Source organism: Rana temporaria, chromosome 1, assembly GCF_905171775.1.
Source record: "Rana temporaria chromosome 1, aRanTem1.1, whole genome shotgun sequence".
Classification (NCBI taxonomy): domain Eukaryota; kingdom Metazoa; phylum Chordata; class Amphibia; order Anura; family Ranidae; genus Rana; species Rana temporaria.
Window position 1 is genome coordinate 61,359,167 of NC_053489.1, and position 18,289 is coordinate 61,377,455.

Here is an 18,289-nt window from a genome sequence, read left to right on the forward strand (position 1 = left end):
GCGGCCTCTGATTGTTTGCAAATTAGATCATACATAACTTTCCCTACATTTGGTTATGGCTGTGATGAGACGGCATGGAAGAAGGTGATGATTATTTAAAGTGTGATCCTAGGAGAAATGGTAACAGAGTATTTTGTTTCCCGAGAGGCTGATTTTCATTTCAAGAGAAATAGCAGATGACACTTCGATGTTTGGGGACTAATACAGCTCCCTTGTGAGACTTGTTATTTCAGCGCTGCAAAAAAAAAGAGCGAAAAGAACAAAGTACAGAAACCAAAAACAACCTCTCAGCTGTATTTTAAAGTACTGAAAAAGTTATTCTAACTCGTATCTGCATTGCTTGCCCTGTACAAAATCATTATTCATTAAAAATGTTATTTATTAATCTCGTCTTTTAATCGTTGAAAAATTTAATAAGACTTGATTGATTAAAAAAAAAAAGTAAATTCGGACTCAGAAATACACCATCTCAGACATCTACAGACCTCTCAATCTGCAATGCACAAAACCGTTTAGCTCGTTCTCAGCGTCCAATTGGGCTATGGACTTTCCATTTAAATCTCTCATGGATAAACTACTATGTGGGTATAATAGAATCTCACACCTAATCACCTATGAAATATGGCAAGCATGTCAACTCAAGCTAATACACGGCGCATATATTCCTTTTCTTGCTTACAAATCTAGTCCATGGGCTGCTCTATGCCCACTATGTGACTGTTATGTACGATTGTACCTGGTTATCAGAGCCTAGTTTGCAGGAGAAGGCCTCTCTTACAGCCCTGGCTCGCGAGTCACTGAAGTGGGAACAGCAAGCTCAGGAGCACAGTGAGGTAGGAGTGCCAGAGTGGTAGCAGTAGTCAGGCACTGGATGATGATCCTTCAGGGATGGCTGGAACTGAGGACAGTTGGAGCGGAAGTGGTGGATCAGCGATCCAGGAGCTGGCGGTACTGGAACAGTGGCAGCAGGAGCTGGTGAGGTAAGCCGGGTTAAGTACAATCAACAGGCAGTAGCGGAGTCAGACGGGCAGGGTCAGAACAGGTAATCAGGCAGCTGATGCGGAGGACTTAAGCGCGGTCAAAGGTTCAGGCAAAGGGTCTGGCAGCAGGCAGGCAAAGAATGTGAGCAAGTTCGAAACAGGCCAAGGGTCGAGGATCGGAGAGGTTCGGATAGTCAGGTAGAGCCGGGTCAGTGCTGGTAACAGGTTAGACAGGGATTCAGAACACTGATACAGAGCTGCAGATCAGACAGCACTGTATTGGTGCAGCTACTGGCTTTTTAAAGGCAAAATGGCGCCAACCCGAGTTAACGTGCACGCGCGTGCTCCCGGTGCGTGTGCACCCATTGTGCATGCGTGCGTGCCACAGGTACAGCTGGCTGCTGTTGTCTAATTTGTGCAGCAGCATGCGCGCACACCGTGATCGGGTAACAGGTCCCTGACAGTGACTCTACTAAACCAACGCTTGCTCATCGCCTTTGGCGATGCCACACCATAGAGGCTTTTTGAGATCAGGTGTTCAATACCATCTTTAGAATAACACGTCCCTTTTACTACACTTTGGATATGGAAGTTCAATACCGAGACCATCAATGTCTAGGACTGGCACACCTTCTCATTCACATTGGATCCTAATATGTCTGCTAGTTGCTCGTACGACCATTTTGAAGAAGTGGACATCCTCTTCTGCTCCAACCGTAACAGAAGAGGAGAGGACTAACAACATCGCTATATCGGGAAAAAATGGACTCCAGATGGCAAGCTTTCATCGACTCTTTTTTTGATATGACAAAGAACTTCATTATCTCCACAAATGTCTCATCAGTGACTGACTTGGGACAGTAAATAGCCACAGTCCCAATATGATATCATCTCAGACTATATACTTTTCTTTTACCAGAGAAAGATCAGACTATATTAATACTCCACTAACCTGCAAGGTATTCTGACACGCCATGTGCTGATCTGGTCTTAGTCGTGGTTCTTCTGGTTTCTTTTTATAGATTCTTTATAGATTTTTATTTTGTCTCTGAGTGATAGCCACTGTTCATCTTTGTGTAAGGCCTTGCTGGGCCTTAGCTGGGCAGTCCTCCCAAATCCTGTATGGGTAGGTGGCTACCCCTCATAGAGGATCCATCCAAGTCTCCAGATTTATTAGTCAGGTTGCACATTTCTTTCCGATTAGGATGGGTTGTTTCATGTTCTGTCATTTTATACACGTGCAGTATCTCTTGTCTGTTATATCCCCCTATTATATTTTTGTTTTTGGGGCTGTGCCCCTGTTTCGGGGATCTTGTTACCACCTGGGTTGTCTGTATTACGTTGAAATAAAATACAATTTAATTATAAAAAAAAACTGAACACAAGGAAATTAACCAATATTTTCTAGCCTTGGCCAATTTGCCCACTCAACACAATACATTAGTCTTCTATGGAAATAAAAATGATGCAGTTGAATCGGATTTAATAGGTTTAATGGCAACCAATCTCAAATGAATGAGTTTACTTACAATCTAACCCTTACAACATGTGGTTTGGGGGGCAGTGGAAGTAGGCAGTTGAGCTGCCCCTGAGGCTCGATTCACACCTATGCATGTTGCTTTTGAGCGTTTTTGCAGTGCTTTTTGCAGTGCTTGCTGCGTTTTTCGACACGCGATTTTACCGCAAATTTTGCACGATTTGTGTTTTTGTTTTTTTTATTAGTTTTTTTTATATAGCTGGTTGCTAAGGAAATGTAAAAAAATAAAAATTGCCGGCTAAAAAAAATAAATAAACAGCGTGGGTTCCCACCCCCAGGTCCATACCAGGCCCTTGTGTCTAGTATGGATTCGGAGGAGACCCCCCACACCAAAATTAAAAAAAAAATGTTGTGGGGGTCCCCCCAAAATCAATACCAGACCCTTATCCGAGCATGCAGCCCGGCAGGTCAGGAAAGGGAGGGGACGAGCTCGCACCCCCCTCCTGAACCATACTAGGCCGCATGCCCTCAACATGGGGGAATGGGTGCTTTGGGACAGGGGGGCTCTGTGCCCCCCACCCCAAAGCACCTTGCCCGGTGGTTGTCGGGGTTTGGGGGCGGGGGGCTTATCGGAATCTGGAAGCCCCCTTTAACAAGGGGGACTCAGATCCCGCCCCTCCCTATGTGAATGAGTATGGGATACATTGTACCCCTACCACTTAAAAAAAGTAGTGTAGTGTTAAAAATGACAGTAGACAGTTTTTGACACGTCTTATTAAAAATCTTCTGTTTCTTCTTCTCCGCTTCTTTCTCTGGTCTTCCTCCATCTTCTCCCGCATTTCCATCCTCCGGTCTTCTCCTTCTCCCCCTGCTCCTTCTTCCGCACTTCTGTCTTCTTTTTCCGGGGTTCTGCCGCCGCTCCCGCCGACGACCCTCCTCCGATGCCGTGTCCCGCTGATCTGTCGGCACCGATGTCCTGCATTACTTAAATAATGGTGTGGGCGTGGCAACCAGATTACGTCATCTGGAGGCCATGTCCCTTGTGACGTGGCACTCTGCATGACGTAATCCGGTTGCCACGCCCCCAGCGTTATTTTGTCAGTTGTCAGCTGTCAAAAGTAGAAGACAGTATTGACCCTGAATGCTTGTCAGCCACTCCTATGCCACTCTCTGGAAAGCCATCCACAGTGGATGACTTTTCAAAGACTGCTGAAAACAGTTCTTAAAGTCATCCTCTCCAGCACTGTGATATCATTGCTCCATCATTCACTAGTGCTTCCATCTTCTCCCAGTCTTCTTCCGTGTTCAGTATCTTCAGCCTTTTCATTGGGCCAGACTGGGATGACATAACTTCCTTACCTGTTACTTTGTCTCGGCACAGAATCTTGTACACTAAGCTGCTCATGCATAGATCAGTGTACACAAACACTGAAAAACAAAGGGAATCAATTGTGACAAAAGAGACATACAGAGGGGCAAACACTTAGAGGCAGACAAACACTTAGGGGCAGATCCACAAAGCACTTACGCCGGCGTATCTCGAGTTGCGCGGCGTAAGTGTAAATATGCGCCGTCGTATCTATGCGCCGTATCCCCAAAACGAGATACGCCTGAAAAATAGGTTTTTCCGACCAACGTAATTTTTCTACACCGGCGCATCGTGGGCGCAAAAATACGCTGGACGCACCATTGTTTTGCTATGCAAATATGCAAATGAGGGAGATACGGCAATCCACGAAAGTACGTTTGTCCGGCGCAGGCTATGCGCTATGCGTGTAAGCTGTACGTCCGGTCTAAAGTTACCCCTCATAAAAGCAGCTTTAACTTTGCACCAGACGTGTGCAGGTCAGCTTCAGCAGCACCGTTAGGGACAAGCTGAGCACCCACACTTGCAGGACAACAATCTGTATGCCAATATGCCAGGGGCATCCATGGTCATAGCTATACTCAGTGGCGGAACTACCGCCATAGCGACCCACGCGGGCGCTATGGGGCCCGCAGCCGAGAGGGGCCCGGTGAGGATCTGTGTTGCTAACCGTCCGTTTTTTTTTTTTTGTTAATTTTTTTTTTTTTTTTCTACGAACAGTCCGGTACAGGGGCGGACTGATCAGTCGGGCAGAAACCGAGGACCCCAGAGTCAGGGGGGCCCCATGAGCTGCTCAGTCTGCCCCTGGATGTGCCCACAGTTTATTATGCAAAATTAGGAACGTTTGTGCACCGCAGAGGTAGTGAGTGATGTCAACCCTGCCTGCAGATGATGAGGCTGTATGAGAGGACTAGGTGCTGGCCTGGATTACAGAGCGATCATGGAGCCATGAGGATTATTGCAATATCAGGCGCTCTGGCCACCTATCCTCCTAGGGAATTCAGCAGAGTGGCGGGACCACAGTATACATCCATGCCGCGGGGGAAAGCCAGTGAGAGAGCTGGAGGCTGGAGAGGGAAGACACAGTGGAGTCTTGTTGTGTGTGGCAGCAGGTCAGTGTGTAATCACAGCATGTCTGTGATCATCAGCCAGGCTAAGTGTTCCTTCTTCCCCAGTGCCCATCTACCAGGAGCTATTCCCTGACACACGGATATCTGTACACTGAGTGTCCAAGTGTACAGATATATCAGTGTTGTATACAAGGAATAGCTCTCAATATACAGATATCAGTGTCAGGGAAAACACTCAGTGTATAGATGTCAGTGTAACACATAAGGAATAGCACCAAGTGCTATTCCCTATGTATAACTGACATCTATACACTGAGTGTTTTCCCTGACACTGATATCTGTATATTGAGAGCTATTCCTTGTATACAACACTGATATATCTGTACACTTCGACAAAAAGAACCATCAGTGGGAAGAATGTCCCTTACATTAGTGGTCAGCAGAAAGAATGTTCCCTACATTGGTGGTCCCCAGAAAGAATGTTTCTTACATTGGTGGTCTGTGCGAATAATGTTCCCTACATTGGTGGTCCCCAGAAAGAATGTTCCTTGCATTGGTGGTCCCCAGAAAAAATTGTCCCTTGCATTGGTGGTCTGTGCGAATAATGTTCCCTACATTGGTGGTCCCCAGAAAGAATGTTCCTTGCATTGGTGGTCCCCAGAAATAATGTTCCTTGCATTGGTGTTCACCAGAAAAAATTGTCCCTTGCATTGGTGGTCTGTGCGAATAATGTTCCTTACATTGGTGGTCAGCAGAAAGAATGCTCCTTACATTGGTGGTCTGTGCGAATAATGTTCCTTACGTTGGTGGTCACCAGAAAGAATGTTCCTTGCATTGGTGGTCACCAGAAAAAATTGTCCCTTGCATTGGTGGTCTGTGCGAATAATGTTCCTTACATTGGTGGTCAGCAGAAAGAATGCTCCTTACATTGGTGGTCTGTGCGAATAATGTTCCTTGCATTGGTGGTCACCAGAAGAATGTTCCTGCAGACCCTGATGTAAGTGGGAACTTTGATGTAAAGGGAATGCAGTGGACTCTGATATAAGGTGGTCTCTGGTCACCAGCGCTCCTCCCCCCACATCAGAGTTCCCCCTTAGATCATGATCTGCAGCGTTCCCCTTTACATAAGAGTTCCCTTTTACTGTAAGGGGGAATCCTGCAGACTCTGATGTAAGGGGGGAACCCAGCGCTGGTAGGGTTATAGTGACCTGACCTTCATGTAAATGGAGAAATATGTTTTTTGACTTTTGTTTAATTTAAACACATTGCTAATAGTACTAGCTACATGTTTATAGTTCAAAAATTTTACTTGCACTGTTTAGCACTGAAAACAGTCATTTTAGGTAGTTTTTTGCAGTGCCAGTAAAAAATTGGTGTCGTTCGTAAATTTTGGCATCCTTGCCAGTAAATTTCACTTCAGGGGGTTGGCAACACTGGTGAGGATGAAGAATGTAAGCCGGCTCCCAGCCCGGCAAAACCCGGCCATGTCCCGAGCAGAGGCGTCGTTAGGCCTGGGGGGCTGGAGCCCCGAATGTGCCCCCGAAAAGCCCCGAGTCTCAAAAAGGGCACCATACACTATTTAGCCCCGAACGCCGGCGACCAGGAAGCGATCTGATCTGCCGAGTCACAGGTCCCGCCTTCTGGAGCCTGCAGAACATATGATGTCCATCATACGCGTCGCCGGCTCCAGAAGGCGGGAGTTTCCAATCCCCCAGCCGCCGCCACATCACAACACTGAGATCCCCGCTCGGCGCTGAAGCGGGACTCAGGAGAGTTCAGATCAGGGCAGCGGAGGAGCGATCAGGCAAGTCTGAAATCTGCCACTGACTGCACCAATGAAGAGGAGGGGGATGAGGATGACCGGAGGAGCCCGCTGCACTGGGGTGAGTGTTGATTACCTGACCTGAGCTGTTGTTCAATGGCATTAGTTCATTTTTTTTGGAGGGGGGGCCCCATACAACATTTTGCTATGGGGCCCTGTGATTTCTAGTTACGCCCCTGGCTATACTACTGGCTTTAGATGCGCGTAGAAGGAGGAGGGCACGGAGGAGGAGGGCACGGGAGAGGATATACCGACTGCGCATAAACATCTTTGGCATGGGTGATTCGGAGGTGTATCGCATCTTCAGATTCACCCCTACTGCCATCCTGAAATTAACCACAACCCTGCAAGATGACATCACCAGCCAGACACGCCGCTCACATGCAGTGCAGCCACTGGTCAAGGTACTGGCAACACTCCATTTCCTTGCCAGTGGCTCGTTCCAGCGTACAAGTGGAGTCGTGGCTGGGATGGCACAATTCTCCAATGAGCAGATGTGTGCACCAGGTTGTCCCCGCAATCCTCAGACGCATGGCCAACCAAGTCATCAGACCCACCCAGGAGGACCTGCGGGTGAAGGCAATGCAGGATTTCATCAGAATTGCAGGATCTCCCTCCTCCTGGCCGCGGTGGTTTTGACACTCTCAGGCCCATGGAGAAACCTATCATACAGGGTCATGGCCCTGACAATGATGGCATTCTCCTGTGGGGAGTAATTAAGCTTCCTCTTCTTCGCTGACATGGCTCCAAAAATCACACACCGACAAAAACCTACAAACACCAACAAACAATGGAAAAAAAGCACCTTGCTTCAGGGGGGGGGGGGGGGGGGGGGACGACAAATGGATGTACTTTTGCACTGGACGGGCACATGTTTGGGCGTATTTATGCCCTGGGCGTATCTCACTAATTACGCCGGGCCTAGTTCATATCTCACTGATTACGCCGGGCCGAGTTCTGAGCATGCGCAGAGAGGCGCTGAACATAGTCAGCGCCTGCGCCGTCCGGTCGGCCCTTCATTTGCATGGGGTCACGCCCGCTTCCTTCCCACTTTCAATTACGCCGGCTTACGCCTCGGAATTTACGTCGCGCCGGCGCAACATTGGGCGCAAATACTATGAGGATACGGTACTTGCCTCTCTAAGTTGAGCCGGCGTAACGGAAAGGAGATGTGCTACGCCGGTCTATATATACGCCGATGTACGTGGATCAACCCCTTACCTGATATCTGCTCAGTGATCTTGTGGCCATTTCCATGTTAGCTGTGGGCATGAGAAGCCCAGTTCCTGTGTCCTCCTGGATTTCCCTAGATGCATGCTGGGATTTTTAGGCACAGTAATGCCCAGAGACTCCTGGGAAATGAGTGTCATTTCCCAGGAGGCAATGGGATCTAAGGACAGGAAGTTGAGCCACTGTGGACTAGGAACTAGGCAGATTACGAAATCTGCCTAGTAACAGCCATTTACAAGTGAGTAAAACATTTTTTTTTAAGAATTTATTTTTTTACATTAAAGGCAAGCTGTTAATAAAAAGTTGGTTTTTAGGGTGGAACTCCACTTTAAAAATGTCAAGTGAAGTATGGCTTACCCTATACTCCTCATGGAATGCTACCTGATCCTTTGGTATTTTGAGATTCTCCCACCCACTGCTTTCTTGAAGAAGATATTTGTACAGAGAGAATTCAGGCACATTGCTGGGCCTGGGGGCTGTGACACCCAGACATAAATTATAGTCAAGAAAAGAAAATATTTTACAAGTATACCGAGACCTAACTGCTGAAGGTTTTCTCTTCTTAACTGGAATTGCTATTTAATTACACCAGTTTATTTCTACTTTGGATAGAGTTCTTGATTCTAGCCCTTTCTCAAAATGGGAATGATCATCAAAATCAATTTGTAAACTGTAAATTGCACCTTTCAATTTATTTCATTGAACAAACTTCAATAGTTTTGATTCCACCTAGAGTTTTTCGTTTGGCGTTTTCTCCTGCATAATGCACAGCGCAATTACACATGTTTGCAAATTAATTCCTTTAATCAGAAATCAGGAGTCATTTGCCCTTTCTTGGGAGCGCCTGTTCTGTACGCCGTTTTATTTTTTTCAATCTCTTATGAAAGGCAGCAATAGTGAAGAGGAGGTTATAAAAAGCAGGATATAAATATAATAGGGGTGTGCATGCTGACTGCATCGATCAGCCTTGTGAAGCAATCATTATGTCCTTGCCAAGCACAAGGCCTATTATAGATGGTGTAATTGAATTCACTTTCAATGCTCATTGTATTGATTTTAAAAGATCTGCAATGCTTCTTTATCCCAATGTGTTTTTGTATTGTACTACTTGTATAAGAGGTACAGGTTCTTAGTGGATAGGCTACAAGTTCTAAGAGGTCCTCTATTTATAAGTTATTTTTTCTTTATAAAATTACGTACTATTATAAATATATATATATATATATATATATATATATATATATATATATACACACTGTATATACACAATATTGTCAAAAGTATTGTGACACCTGCCTTTACACACACATGAACTTTAATGGCATCCCAGTCTTAGTAGGTTAGGTTCAATATTGTGTCTCATTCATGAGGTCAGGCACTGATGTTGAACAAGAAGGCCTGGCTTGCAGTCTCCGCTCTAAATCATCCCAAAGGTGTTCTATCAGGCTGAGGTAAGGCTCTGAGCAGGCCAGTCAAGTTCTCCCACCCCAAACTCACTCATTCATGTCTTTATGGACCTTGCTTTGTGCACTGGTCCAAATCAGTTGGTGGAGGGGGGATTATAGTGTGGGGTTGCTTTTTAGGGGTTGGGTTTGACCCCTTAGTCCCAGTAAAGGGAATATATGAAGAATTGTGCACTGTACCAAAGAGAGCGCACAGTACCAAATGCCACACAGAGAGAGCCCAGGGAAATAATAACCAGAAAATTGTATAGATAAACAGTTTAATTTATTGAAAAAAGAGAGATTGACCAAATTACATAAAAAATAGGGCAAACAATCCCACACCTAACACCATATAGACAACGTTGTCTTGCAACAAGGACAGACACACACAAAACAGAACATATGACACCACCCAAGCATACAAATATACCAATAGGGCACTATAAATGAATGGAAATGGAAGTGGCCGCACCACCATCAGGCGTGATACAAGGAACGGCCGTTGCAAAAAATAGTGCAAAAAACACTAATCCGTGGCTGAAGGGAATGCTGCTAATAAGGAACAATTCTGGGGATGGGGAGAAAGTAAAGAGCTGAAGTGAGCAACTGCATATCTTGCTCCCTTAGTTCCAGTGAAGGGAACTCTTAAGGAATCAGCATACCAAGACATTTTGTACAATTTCATGCTCCCAACGTTATGGGAACAGTTTGGGGATGGCCCCTTACTGTTGCAACATGACTGTGCACCAGTGCCATAGTGCCGGAGTGGAGGACCGGGGAAGGGTTCCCACTGCAAGAGTAGAATTTTTTCATTTCTGGACTTTGACATTAAGCTTTTTTCAAGAAGTCTTAATTGGTTGTCTGACAGTGTTGAACTTTTGTGGGATCAGTGTAGAAAAAAAGGAAACATTGCCTACCCCACAAACAGTAGAATAAAAGGCTCTGTGTTGAGAGAAAATGTTTTTAGAATTTCCAGTGCTACCTTGTGCTTATCTTAATAAACAAAGGACATATGTAACTGGAGTTCCTGTATAACTCTATTTCTCAACTTACAGCACCATTAAAACCACAAAATGCTTTCTAAAACACATTCTTACCCAAGTACCTTCAAGTGTAGGTCAGCTTATCCCAAATTGCCTGTGCCATCTTATTGTTCAGTATATACGAGGTCTGTACCGGAAGCAAAGCAAAAATGGGCATACATTTTTTATTAACTTACATGGATCATTCAAATTTCACATGGTAGAGTAACTCTTCTTTTTCATTGAAGGTAAATAATGGATTCCTAGAAGAAACAACATGCCGTCATTGTGTACTTGATGAAATATGGGTGCAGGCTGTCCCACATACACAGAATGTTTACAGAGATGACAACTTTGACAAGAGTTACCAATGACAAGACATTGCTCTTGACAATGGTGCCATCTCCTTAAACATTCTGAAGCCTTCTGTGGATGTCGGACAGCCTGCACCCCTTCTTCGTCAAGAACTCAATGATGTCACATTGTTTCTGTTTGGAATCCATTATTTACCTACATAGTAACTTAGTTGGTGAGGTTGAAAAAAACACAAGTCCAACCTATGTGTGTGATTATATGTCAGTATTACATTGTATATCCCTGTATGTTGTGGTCCTTCAGGTGCTTATCTAATAATTTCTTGAAACCATTGATGCCCCCCCGCTGAGACCACCGCCTGTGGAAGAGAATTCCACATCCTTGCCACTTTTACAGTATAGAGCCCTCTACGTAGTTTAAGGTTAAAATTATTTTCTTCTAATTTCAATGTGTGGCCATGTGTCTTGTTAAACTCCCTTCCGCAAAAAAGTTTTATCCCTATTGTGGGTTCACCAGTATGGTATTTGTAAATTAAGAAGAAGATTTATAACAAAGGTAGTTACTCACTTTTGCATTACTTCATAAATGTTTTACAATTACAATTCTGCTGCTCTGAAAAAACTGTTGTTCAGAGATGTGGGCACTAAACAATTGTTACAGGCGCACATTCTATAGCAGAAACCCAAAGGAGCCAGCATGTATTGTCAAATAACATGTAGAGCATTTTGATGCATTGGCATGCGCTTTAAGGACCCATTGATAATAGCAGGGAGTAAAGATGTATGATGATTGATATTTAATGTAACAATCAAATAATGTGTGCAAAAAAACTGCAGGCTGCATTCACACTTGAACTGAGCGTCTTTGCTTGCAGTTTTTGAGGTATAAGCTTCAACTACACTAAGGTGTGAAGAGGCACGATTGTAGGAAACATGGGATTTTATATGTTGAGCATTCTGGAATTTCAAGTTACATAAAGCTCAGGTGTGAATGGGGCCTATATTTTTTAATGTAGCCAGAGTAGGCATTTGAATTTGGTAACATCCACTAAAGTAAATAGTAAGATTGAAAAACAGCTTCAATTGTGATTGTGAATTGTCATTAAACCCCAAATGGTATGATATGTGTTCCAGGTACAGATGAGCTGGGATCTGGAGGCTACATTCACAGCTATGTCACAGAGCCCAAGATCGGTGACGATGATGGATATGACGTTGATGATTCTGATTATGATATCTATATAGACGATGTAAGTGAATTTATGGTTTGTTCTTCTTTTATTCTATAAATTATCTGGACTTGTTTTTATGATAGTGTATATGAACTTTACAGTTTTAGGTCAGGCCAATTTTTGAGCTAGAATTATTATTAAAGACCCTAAAAAGCCTTAATCAGACCTGAATGTATTTACTGTAAATGAATGCTCAGCTCTTCATGGAAGATATTGAGCTGTAGACGGCTGGCTTCCAATAAGTAATTATTTTGAAGTTAGAAGAAGTTATCCTCTTTTTGGTAAAATAGCTAAAACATGGGAAAAGTTTTAACAAAGTTTGCTCCTCTCGGTAAAGAAAGTGTAATTACATGATCCAATGTATGAAATAATATACAGGATAGAATTTTTACATTCACATTATATTCAAATTTCAATAGCCCCCTAAATTAAGTCTGGTTTGCCATGCCATGTTTTCTAACTAAAGTAAATCATAGACACAAGTTTAATCATTCACACCCACACACGCACTTTATTTTATTTGATATAACATCTTCTTACATCCTCAACATTGACTTTAAATTAAGGCCTCTTTCACATGGAGATATATAAAAAAAGAGGGTTGAGCGGTGGTTTTCACGTTTCCCAACCATCCACCTAAGACATAACATACAGTTGGAGGAGGCTGTTCACATACCATGAATCTATTATTATTATTCATGATTTATATAGTGCCAACAGTTTACACAGCGCTTTACGATGTAGAGGGAGGACAGCACAATTACAGTACAGTTCAATACAGAAGGTACAGGAGGGCCCTGCTCGTAGAGCTTATATTCTGAAGGGAGGGGGTGGTGATACAAAAGGTAATAGCTGCAGAATGATTTGATGGGGGTGGCTCAGGGACAGTTGTTAGGTGGGTGTGGGATAGGCTTCCCTGAATAAATGAGTTTTCAGGGATCTCCTAAAGGTGGACAGGGTAGGGGCTGATTGGACATACCAGGGCAGGGAATTCCAGAGGATGGGGAGGCTCTGGAGAAGTCCTGAAGGTAAGCATGAGAGGAGGTAACAATGGAGCTAGAGAGCAGGAGGTCATGGGACTGACAGTCCCTAATCTCCCACTTATGTTCAAGAACAAATCAGCATGGTTCTGGATCATGTGATCAAAATGACAGCCAGCCATAGTAATCACATGAGGTTTGTTTACAAACAAACCCTGTCGGCTTTATCTGTGAATGTGTATTACAGCATATAAAAGCAATTCAATTACATGTTTTATTTAAAACTGTTTCAAGTTGACAGAAATGCAGTTATCATGTTTGTCAGCATTTAATAACACAAGCAAAGTGTTTATTTATCCCCTTACTACAGGCTGTATGCATATATGTGATAGCAGGGAGCTGGGACTATATGCCATGCTGCCACATATATGCGTTTCAATCTATACCCATATATGCGTACCTGTACATGCTGGCAGTGCACCCAGTGGCATGCCCCAACACTGACCAAGCTGTCACCAACAGCTCCCTATGACATAGCAATGATCATGAGGCGGTAGGACAGGCTCCCAATTATGTGATCAATGTGATAGTCAGTTGCAGCGATCACATTATCATGAGGCCCGTGTAAAACCTCAGTCATTACAATCTTTTACATGATCGTTGGGACCTGATGAAAATGGGGTTACACAATCTACTAAATAAATTCCCCCACAAGTCTCTAAAAAACAATGTAGGATTTTTTTAGATTGAAATTTAGATATTATTTAGAGATTATTCATTTTGTTAGTTATTGTCAAGTTACCTAAGTCGGCTAAATTTGGTGTGGAATCTGTAATGAAACGTCCCACAATCCGCTTGAGTGCTTTCGTCATATACCACTTCCTCCCAGTCTAAATATAGATATCAGATATTCCAACCGCTATCAAGAACAAACAAGACAATACTCGTTTGATTGCTGAACATGGACTATTTATTAGAACCAAAATACAAGTCTTATATACAGTTGAGGAGGAGGAGGTTTCCCCCTCCTGCTCATATTACTCTAACAATACACCTGTAACCAGAAACAACTTAACATGAGCAAATTAACTAATCTCTTAAAGCAGCCGATGTGACTCTATGTCCTCCTGGTCAGTGTTGTGATAAATCAGGATTTCACTACAGGTCAGACTTGTTGTCACCAAGCTTCACACAGTAGAATATACGTTATCATAAGTATAAACACAGAACATCTTCTCACAATAGCAGGAGCTCCAGCAGGAGTCGGCCTGTCTCCTACACTGTACAGAGGCCAATGTGATCAGCTCTCTCAACTAACATGTTGAGTTCAGAATCAAACAAACCAAGAATAGTCTTTACATATACCCTGGGAGATATTGTGGATAAATATACTGTCCCATTTTAAGTAATCCAAGATATATTTTCTCAGTCACCCTGTTCCAGGATGGCACAGGGTGACTTAGACATAAGAGGTGCATGGGGAGCTGAAACAAGGGTTTCCCAACCTTTCCTAAGGGATTCTGGGTTCCACGGGCCTTCCCGTCACAGGATCTAATGACCTCTGGTCATGAATGGATTTAGTCACATGCAGTTTTATATTGCTTCTGTGCCATAATGTAAAAATGTACTGTTGTTTAATAGGTGAAGCCACTTCCTTCCAAAAAAGAGGGCAACAAAAAGTTTATCGAAACCAAAGGGACATCTGGGACATATACAAAGATAGTTCCTTTAAGAACTACCACTTCTTCACCAATAAAATCCACCACTGTCAGAAAGACCATGATAACCACTCCTACAACAACCATTCCCTTACCTGTGACCACCACAGTGAGAGCAACTGCCAAACCCACCAGAAGGGCCGGTCTGAAGTCTCCTCCTCGGCTATTTGACCTAACGTGTGAGGAAACTGCCTGTCCTGTGGACAGCTTCTGCCTCAATGATTATGACCGCGGAGGCTCACAGTGCCACTGTAATCTGGGAAAAGGAGGAGAAACTTGTGAGGAGGGTAAGTTTGATTTTATCACGTTAAGTTCTCAACACCTGATGGCCTTCCATGTAACTGTTGAGAAGGGATAAGCAGAATGACTTCAGTAAATATAAATTCACTGCAAAATTATTGATATCATTGCTAGAGAAGTTTTGACAAAGTGGAAACTATTAATTTTTGCTCACTGAGCCACATTTGCTCAGAAAAAAACATTTTTTTTTTATTTATTTTGCAGGTTTCTTTTATGTATGTATTCGATTTTTATACTGTTGCTTCATTTTTTTTTATCTTATTTATATTCACTATCTGTTTTTTCTTTCTGTAAGAGAACTTTAAAAGGAAACAATGTGTAGTGCTTAAACCATGTAAATTATAACAATATACCTGGATAAATAACAATGTAGATTCTACTTAAAGCGGATGTGCCACTAAAAAAATATATTAAAAGCCAGCAGCTACAAATACTGCAGCTGCTGACTTTTAATATTAGGACACTTACCTGTCCTGGAGTCCAGCGCCGATCGCAGCAGATGACGAGCCGATCGCTCGTCACCCTGCTGCTCCCCCCTCCATCCACGGTGAGGGAACCAGGAAGTGAAGCGCTCCGGCTTCACTGCCCGGTTAACTACGGCGCATGCGCGAGTCGCGCTGCGCCCGCCGATTGGCTCCCGCTGTGTGCTGGGAGCCAAGTGTTCCCAGCATACAACGGGGGACGGACGGGAAGCAGAGAAAAAACCCGTCTTTTGCCCGTATCGTAGGGCCGGAAGTGGGTGCAGATACCTGTCTGTAGACAGGTATCTGCACCCCCCTCCCCCCTGAAAGGTGTCAAATGTGACACCGGAGGGGGGGAGGGTGCCGATCAGCGGGACTCCACTTTAGAGTGGAGATCCGCTTTAAATAAGATTGCAAATGCAATTTATCAGAAAGTGTCCATATGATTAGACCAAACCAAGAAAACACGCAATCATCATTGGTGATCACAAAAATAATAATGGTGATCATATTAGTGATCTCAAAAAATGTTGAAAAAAAATAAATAAAAAAAATAATAATAATAATAAAATGAGTCCATAGAGAGAGTATTTGCACCCGGTGAAAAAATAAATCAACGCAGAAGATATTGCTGTCTTCCTTAAAGTGATGATACACCTCCACCAGTGTGAATATCAGCTTACCATAAGCAATAAGCAATACGCGAATATGTATTGTTTTGCGCAAAAGTTATAGCGTCTACAAAATAAGGGATAGTTTTATGGCATTTTTATTATTATTATTTTTTTACTACTAATGGCAGCGCTCAGCGATTTTTATCGGTACTGCGACATTATGACGGACACTTTTGACACATTTTTGAGCCATTGTCATTGATACAGCGATCAGTGCTATAAAAATGCACTAATATGGTAAAAATGACAATGGTGGTGAAGGGGTTAACCTCTAGGGGGCACTGTAGGGGTTAAGTGTGCCCTAGTATGTGATTCTTACTGTAGGGGGGCGTGGCTGGGCGTGTGACGTCACTGATCGTCGTTCCCTATGACAGGGAACAGACGATCACTGACAAGCCACTAGGAAGAATGGGGAAAGGTTTGTTTACACTCACCTCCCCCCGTTCTTCAGCTCTGTGACCCGATCGCTGGGCACCGGCGGCGTTCTGGTCCGCGGGTCCCGCGGGCGCAGTCACGGAGCTTCGGACCGGGTCGCTAGCGCACTGCTGGCGGCGCGCTCGCGACCCACGGCTGGGTTCTTAAAGGGGACGTACCTGTACGCCCTTGTGCCCAGCCGTGCCATTCTGCTGACGTATATCGGCGTGCGGTGGTCCTCAAGTGGTTAAATGGGTTGTAAAGGTTGGTTTTTTATTTTCTAAATAGGTTCCTTTAAGCTAGTGCATTGTAGGTTCACTTATCTTTTCCTTCGATTTCCCTTCTAGTAGCCAGATTCAGAAAGACTGGCTTAATTGTGAGCCGTAAGTCAGAGAGGCAAGTACTGTATTCACAAAGCACTTGCCTCCTAAGTTACGGCGGCGTAGCGTAAATGGGCCGGCCTAAGCGCGCCTAATTTAAATGAGGATGAGGGGGGCGTGTTTTATGTAAATGACTCATGACCCGACGTGATTGACGTTTTTAACGAACGGCGTATGCGCCGTCCGTGGACATATCCCAGTGTGCATTGCTCCAAAGTACGCCGTAAGTACGTATTGGTTTCGACGTGAACGTAAATTGCGTCCAGCCCCATTCACGGATGACTTGCGCAAACGACGTAAAAATTTCAAAATTCGACGCGGGAACGACGTCCATACTTAACATTGGCTAGGCCAGCTATTTGTTCGACTAACTTTACGCCGGAAAAAGCCTTATGTAAACGACGTAAAAAAATGCGCCGGGCGCACGTACGTTTCTGAATCTACCTCATTTGCATATTCTACGCCGAAATCAACGAAAGTGACACCTAGTGGCCAGCGTAAATATGCACCATAAGATACGACGGCTTAGGAGACTTACACTGCTCGTATCTTAGCCTAATTTAAACGTACCTGGTTTCCAGAATGCACTTAAATTTACGACGGCGTTGATTCAGAGTTACAACGCCGTAACTGTCTCTGAATCTAGCTAAAAAAATGTTTTTGTCTTTGTCTGAATTTCTCACTTCCTGTTCCCGCTCAGTAAGCTTGCTTCCATCATCTGAGCCGTTCTGGCTGGGGGTTAGTCAGTCAGAACAGCTTACTGAGGAGGAACAGAAAGTGAGAAATTCAGACAAAGAAAACAAACATTTATGCCCTGTACACACGATCGGTTCGTCTGATGAAAACGGACCGATGGATCGTGTGTGAAATGGACTGGCACCTTGCTGCGTGGATTCGTATGAGAATAGAAATCTGCATGCAAGTGGTCTGACTTGGAACATGTCTTTGTGTTACTTAGATTGTTTAGAACACAATATTTCCCATGATAGTCGTCTTATCAAGAAAATGTGATCCAAACACATGCCAAGCATCACACATCTTGTTAAAGACGGCATGACAAGTAACTGCTAATCAGAGTTTTAGCAACCCAATATTTGAAAGTGAAGACCCCATGGGAGAGTCGCGTATCCGACAAAAATATCAGTCCCATGAGAATAGGAAGACAGATGGCCATCTACAGACAACTGGCAGGCACATCTCACACCACCCGGTGTATTCTGTGCTTTATGTACTTGTGGGTATAAAAAAAAAGGTTTTAGAAAAGAATGTTAATCTAAACTAGAAATCTTCTATAATTTGTAATGGAAAGCTGTGCGAGTCAAAAAGTATAACTTATTAAAGCGGTTCTCCTATGGAAGGCCCCCACTCACCTCTTGAATAAAAAAAAAAAAAAACACTCCGTGA

At 43.8% G+C, this 18,289-nt stretch overlaps 1 protein-coding gene across 2 annotated transcripts in view; it reads left to right on the plus strand.

Annotated features, from left to right (window-relative positions):
- The window catches only part of EGFLAM (EGF like, fibronectin type III and laminin G domains), a 273,167-nt gene that overhangs the window by 161,837 nt on the left and 93,041 nt on the right, over window positions 1-18,289 (plus strand). For both annotated transcript variants that reach the window (XM_040338563.1, XM_040338572.1), the window contains exons 8-9: window positions 11,861-11,976; window positions 14,580-14,943. In XM_040338563.1, coding sequence (XP_040194497.1) covers window positions 11,861-11,976; window positions 14,580-14,943 — 480 coding nt within the window. The remainder of the gene's footprint in view (window positions 1-11,860; window positions 11,977-14,579; window positions 14,944-18,289) is intronic.